We start from the raw sequence: 6785 nt of genomic DNA, 5'->3' as shown, positions 1-6785 counted from the left end.
ATTTTGGGGACCGCTCGGTCGAGCCTTTGCGGTATTCGAAGGACGCGGCCTCCAAAGGCTGAAGCCGCTGGATTGGGACACAGCTTATGTTACTACGTACAGTACTAAAGGTGTATTTTATATTTAGAACGCAATGATCTCCATGGCCAGAGAAGTGTTATTTATTTGAATAATTTTTTACCATGACTTTAAACGAAAAAATATTTGATTTAGATCCTAACCCTCACCTGAAACCAGATCATGTGGGACAGTATGTGAGATTAAGTGGCATCTAGTAGCGAGGTTGCTGAAACTTTTTATCGGTGCCAAGCGTGTAGAAGAAATACGTTGGTAGATGCAACAGCGTAATTGGCCCAGTGTTTGGTTTGTCCTTTCTGAGTTACTGTTGAAACATGACCAACTACGTGAAGAGGACTTGCTCCATATTAAGATATGAATGGCTTATTGTAAGGTAAAAAAATAAATGTCAGAAGATTTTATGCTAATGTCAAAATACATAGATCCCTGTAAATGCTACACACTAAAGCTTTTCGTGTTCGATAGATGTACATTGTACACCAAACATATAAATCAATTCTGTTCATTTCTAATTATTATACTTTAGATTTAAAAGAATGACTAAGAACTGTCCCTGATTACAGATTCTAGACTGTTTAAGTACTTTGATTTATTCTGGTCAATTTCAGTGGAATTTAAGTTACTTTAAATTCCAATTTACTACATTTCTCTTTTAGTCATCAGCATCAAAAAAAGTTAAACAAAAGGCATAATTTTCCTTCAGTAAACACATTTTCTTTTATTTGGTTTGGTAGCAAAAACAGCACCTCAGGACAACAGTATGATGCGGGCAGCCTCCTAAGGGGTCGAACAGTTTCAGTTACAGAACACGCACAGGGAAGACATGCACTACCTACTGTAGCAGGCAATTTATTAAGACACTGGTTGACCAACAACGCTGGAGCACTGTTTCAGTACATTCACATTCCTTTGACAACACCACTGTCTATGCAACACTGTGTTGAAGGAAACAGCCTTTCTTGCATAGAATAGCTGTTGCATAGATTTCAAAGGAGTGTTATATATTTATATATATATATATTTTCCTAGTTGCAATTTGCCCAGTTTTTATCTCACTTTCTGTGACAAAACTACTCTTTTTTTGGTTCAGACAATCAAACATCAGACATACAAAATAAATTCTTTGGTCCCTTTCAGATCTTTGGTAGTGTTAGGATCATTTATTGCTTCATGGAAATGTTTAGGCTCCATTGAGAGTGGCTGGCAAGCATTTTACTTCATAGTTGGGGGGTTATGGGAGGGGGGGGGGGGGTGAACTGTAAGTATACAACTACCAGAGAGGCAGAGGAGATAATAGCAGACAGGTAGCTACACCTCTAAACTAGACAGCTCAATCCTCAATGACCTCAGAGGACTCGGACACCACTCTGCCGTCCCTGGTCTCAATCATCTTGATAACAACGTTCTTCTTGCTCTGGTTGGTGCTGTAGCCGCCGCTGCTGCCGCTGCTGAAGCCGCCGCCGCCGCCGCCGCTGCTGAAGCCACCGCCGCTGCTGTAGCCACCGCCGCTGCTGTAGCCGCCGCCGCTGCTGTAACCGCCGCCCATGCTACCGCCGCTCATGCTCCCGCCATATCCGCCTCCATACCCGCCGCTGAAACCGCTGGAGTAGCCGCTGGAGTAGCTGCTCTTCAGGCTGTCCATGGGACCACTGTAGCTTGCTGTCGAGAGAAGGGAGGCAGGAGAAAACAGTCAAACGTGGGAAACTGACAAAGAAATGTAACAGAATACAATCAAGGAAAAGCGTTAGTTGTGAATTCAGTCAGTGAGGGTGATGGTGACGACGATGACGACTTACTGCTCTGTTGGGAGATGTTGATGGACTTGATGCCAGTTGCTAGCCTGTCCTCCTCTCCCTCCAGCAGTTTCCTGTAGGTGGCGATCTCAATGTCCAGAGCCAGCTTGACGTTCATCAGGTCCTGGTACTCTCTGATCTGGCGGGCCATGTCCTGCTTGGCTCTTTGGAGGGCATCTTCCAGGTCCCTGATGCGGGCCTTGGCGTCCTTCACGGCCATCTCACCACGCTCCTCGGCCTCGGCGATCTGGGCCTCCAGGTTGGCGCGCTGGGAAAAGGAAATGCCACGCCAAAAAAATAAGGCTTTGTCCACTCATTGTTAAATGACAACAACGAACTATATCTGATGGCTCATGTACCACGGCGCCCAAACATTTTTTTACATACCTGTCCCTTAATGGAATCAATCTCTGATGTCAGTCTTTGGATCATGCGATTTAGGTCTGAGATCTCTGTCTTGGTAGACCTCAGGTCATCTCCGTATCTGCTGGCGGATGTCTGCATCTCCTCATACTAAACAAAAAAAACATAAACAATACCAGACATTACAAACTGGAACCCTATTGATCAGAACACTGCATGTGCTGACTCATGACTTGATGAATGCCACTGAGCTTTCTTTCAGTATAAAAGTAACCAACACTCATGGCAAGTAGGGTTTGCAACACAAACCGTATGTACCTAGCTAGATAAAGAAATTACAGAAACAAGGACTTTAGAAGAATATAAAAGGAGCGCTCAATCACCTTGCTTTTGTACCATGTCTCCGCCTCGGCGCGGCTGCGGTTGGCGATGTCCTCATACTGAGCCTTGACTTCAGCCACAATGGAGTCCATGTCCAGGTTGCGGCTGTTGTCCATCTCCACAATGACTGAAGTGTCCTTGATCTGGCCCTGGAGCTCATGAAGCTCCTGAAAAAGCACAAGGAGAGAGATTTGGTAAACCCCACCTCATCGAAGAAGCCCATCCGGCAAATGCACTTCAAGGGACGCGAGTCAAGATGCAAAACAGATGCTGAGAATATACAGGGAAACAAACAAACGTACCTCCTCATAGATCGACCTGAGGAAGTTGATCTCATCTGTCAGACTCTCCAGCTTGGCCTCCAGCTCAACCTTATTCATGTAGGCCTCATCAACATCCTGGAATCCATAAAAGTTGTGTTAGAATGGGACATCACAAAGAAGAGGTCAAATTTGCCAACTGAGAGACATGTTGGGTAAACAATGATGCTGACCTTCTTGATGAGGACAAAGTCGTTCTCGCACTCTGTGCGCCTGTTGATCTCATCTTCATACCTTAGGGGGAAATCAATACAGGACATGGTCAGATTTTGAATGCTCACAAACAGTCTGGTCCTGTTAAGTGTATACACCAATGCGACACTAGGAGGCGCCAGTAGTCCATCTCTAACTCTTGAACTCCTTGGGGCATTTGCCTAAAACAAAGTGGCTTGATTCAGGGCCAGGCCTGAACTCAGCTGATAGGCTTCATTTGTCTCTGGACAATGGAACTATCATAGCTGTTTGTGTTAGAGACATGTACATGTAAAGCTTTGACAACTCTGTAAAATGATGTCACATGTAATGTATTGCAATGGGTGTTCGGAACATGCTTCCTCGGTGCTGTAATTCCCTAGCGTTTGTGTATGACGCAAGACAATGGACAGATGTAGGGAGTAGTCCACAAAAAGACAAGCTCAGTATGCTGCGAGGCTAGTCTTGAAGCACAAAAAAACTCCAGCTTATATTTTATATGAATTAAGTTTTAGGCATCTTGAAAATGTGTTCAGTGCAACCTAAATGAAAAGGTGAATCCCAGATTAACATTGTGCCTCCTATATGGGGCATAACCAGCCCGACACTGCACTTTGTTTTTAAGCCCCTCATTGCCCCCTCACTTGTTCTTGAAGTCCTCCACAAGGCCCTGCATGTTGTGCAGGTCGGCCTCCAGCTTCATCTTATCGTTGCCGAGGCCGTCGAGCTGCCTGCGCAGGTTGGAGATGTAGGCCTCGAACATGGCGTCGATGTTGGAGCGGGTGGTGGTCTGTCCCTGCAGCAGGTTCCACTTGGTCTCCAGCATCTTGTTCTGCTGCTCCAGGAAGCGAACCTGATATGTGGGAAAAGAAGATGGGTATTTATTGTGAGTTGTGAGCAACCAATCCAAAAAGCCTCCACAAAGAATCAGCCTCTTACATGCTTGTTAAGGCTGTTAACGAATATGTAAAGATAGAGTCCTTGTCATCAGTTATTAACTAGACTGAAAAGGTATGACGTAACAGCTCTGCCGTGTCAAAACAACTATCGCCACCGAAATCCTCAAGCAGCAGGATCAACCTCGCCATGTTTCCCAATCGCCGTCTCCAGTCATTGTTGTTCTTATCTAACTTTGGAGTTTTGTAAGCTGCTGTTGGCTGAGTTTCAGGCTGGCTGGGCTTTTCCAACGGAAGGCCTGACCTACGTGCATCCTGACAGGAGACGGAGGGGTGGGGTGGGTTTGGAAAAAGCAGCTGATGGAGGAAAAGGGCCAGTCAACCCTTCTCTCGCATGTCTTCCTGTTTTTGTACAGCAAAGTTTGCCTCTGAAGAGGGGAAAATACTTTGATAGAAGGGGGTGGTGAATCAAAGTCGCATCTGCATGCAGATGCAGGAAGGTAAATGTGTAACCGTGGTATTGATGTGATGATCGAGGGTGAGTAGAAAGTAGGTGGAGGGGGAATGTGCGGGCGGTGTAACAAGATGAGGAGGAGGAGGGGGTGAAGTTGGTTGGTGGGTAGGTGTGGAGTTTGACCATTTGTGGACAGTAAAAAACAAAGTAACAAACTTAATGGATCCTGATCTGACACATTGCACCCTACAGGTGGGATCCAACCCAGGAACTTCTTCATTTGAAGTACAGACAGATAATAAAGGGCCTTCAAATGGACAGCCACGGCGAGATAACAGGTGATAGATGGGTGGAGGTTTATCAGCTTTGTGTCGAAGCATGCAAAGTGTGCTTTATCTTTTATTATCAATGTGCCTGAAGAGAGAGAGAGAGAGCTGATACGTAGACAGTCAGCTGACGTTGACCCGAACATGAAACCTTTTTAAATATTAACCCACTGCCGAGGCCTCAGAGGACTAACACACACACACACACACACACACACACACACACACACACACACACACACACACACACACACACACACACACACAGTATTGACATGCTGATTTGAATGATTAAAAGTCAACAAACTCCCAATGGAAAATGGTGTCAGCATGAAAGAAGGGTTTGTCTTTACAGGTAACAATGGCACTCAGTAACTACTGTTTGTGTATGTGTGTGTGTGTGTGTGTGTGTGTGTGTGTGTGTGTGTGTGTGTGTGTGTGTGTGTGTGTGTGTGTGTGTTTTGGAGGGGTGGGGGCCACTAGGGTAGCACAAAGGACCACACCCCAGCAGAGGGAGGGATCATTCCCAAGGTAACTCGTATCACAAGCCCTGAACACTGCCCTGACACACCCTAAGCTTTCTCCCTCTTTCTCTCTCTCTCTCTCTCTCTCTTTGTATTTGTCTTTCCTGGTCTCTCCCTTTCTGCAAGTCTGTTTTTCATCACTATAAAAGGGCAGGGTGAGCCAAAAGATAAAGAGCCCAACATTAGCTTTGAGCGACAGCACATTTTACTTTTTTCTGCCTTTGTGGGAGGTGACGAGAGCAGAGGGGGGGAATGAATCAACTTTCTCCAGCACCGGCAAATAGCAAGGGCATCAGCATTACAAGACATGTGGCAAACATATGGACCTCTTTGTCAAATATTGTATAACAATGTCTCAGCTTTTTTGACTACACCGTGACTGAGCTTACCACGCACCCAAAGAAATGTCTGTCCATATGAGGAAAACCCAATTTTCTTTTTGAAACTTCAATTACGAGCTCTTACCTTGTCAATGAAAGAAGCAAAGCGGTTGTTGAGGGTCTTGATCTGCTCCTTCTCCTGGGTACGGACAACTTGGATGTTGGGGTCAATCTCAAGGTTCAGGGGGGCCAAAAGGCTCCTGTTCACTGTCACGGCGGTGATGGGGGCTTGACCGCCCATGCCACCGCCCATGCCACCACCCATGCCACCGCCGTAGCCCATACTCATGCCACCGCCGAAGCCCATGCCACCGCCGCCGCCGCTGCTGCCGCCGCCCATGCTTGAGCTCAAGCCATAGGCGTTGGAGCTGGTGATGCCCCCGAAGCCCCTGTTGCCTCCTCCAAAGGAACTCTTGACGTTGTAGCTCCTGCGGCTGCTGACGCCGCCTGATCCGGCGTAGGAGCTGCTGCTGAAGTTCCGTGGAGCTGTGGAGCTCCTCACGCTGTAGCTCTTGTAACTACTCATTCTGAAATCTGGAGGAGTTTCTTCTGGATGAGTCTGGGAAGGTCAGACCGAAATGGCTCGGTTGGTAATGCAGGCAGGGCAGGCAGGCAGAGGGAAAGAGACCAGAGTGGATAGAAGGGAGAGGAACTTACTGAGGAGTTTTAAAGCCTGTGGCTGTGGGAGGGGAATGTGGTGAGCTGCCATTGGCCTGCGAGTCTGGGTGAGAGAGGGAGGCAGGGCTGTAACATTACACTTCTATGACACATTGTCCAGTCTCTCAAGACCATTACCTGGTCTTTCTACAGGCTTCTCAGTGTTGTTAAAGAAAAACTTGTCTTCTGAGAGGATTGTCGAGTGGTTGTGTTTCTTTGATCTCCTGTGTGTTTGTGTGTGTGTCCAGATAAAACTGCTCAAAAACCCTCTTGAACATAAAAATAATTTCTATTATGCAGCTATTTCTTGTGTGTGTGTGTGTGTGTGTGTGTGTGTGTGTGTGTGTGTGTGTGTGTGTGTGTGTGTGTGTGTGTGTGTGTGTGTGTGTGTGAATGTGGTGAGGTATGTACTGCTGATTAT

General features: G+C 46.6%; 1 protein-coding gene across 1 annotated transcript; it reads right to left on the bottom strand.

The window, feature by feature from the left end:
- Positions 1–770: 770 nt before the first annotated feature.
- On the bottom strand, positions 771–6354 carry LOC129099362 (intermediate filament protein ON3-like). Its single transcript, XM_054608584.1, has 8 exons — positions 5793–6354; positions 3772–3980; positions 3109–3169; positions 2918–3013; positions 2618–2782; positions 2259–2384; positions 1875–2139; positions 771–1737 (listed from the first exon to the last, which is right to left on the bottom strand). The coding sequence occupies exons 1-8, from the start codon at positions 6231–6233 to the stop codon at positions 1409–1411; spliced, it is 1692 nt and encodes a 563-aa protein (XP_054464559.1). The 5' UTR covers positions 6234–6354; the 3' UTR covers positions 771–1408.
- Positions 6355–6785: the final 431 nt, after the last annotated feature.

This window comes from Anoplopoma fimbria, chromosome 12 (assembly GCF_027596085.1).
Source record: "Anoplopoma fimbria isolate UVic2021 breed Golden Eagle Sablefish chromosome 12, Afim_UVic_2022, whole genome shotgun sequence".
Taxonomy (NCBI): Eukaryota; Metazoa; Chordata; class Actinopteri; order Perciformes; family Anoplopomatidae; genus Anoplopoma; species Anoplopoma fimbria.
This window is presented reverse-complemented; position numbering and strand designations above follow the sequence as displayed.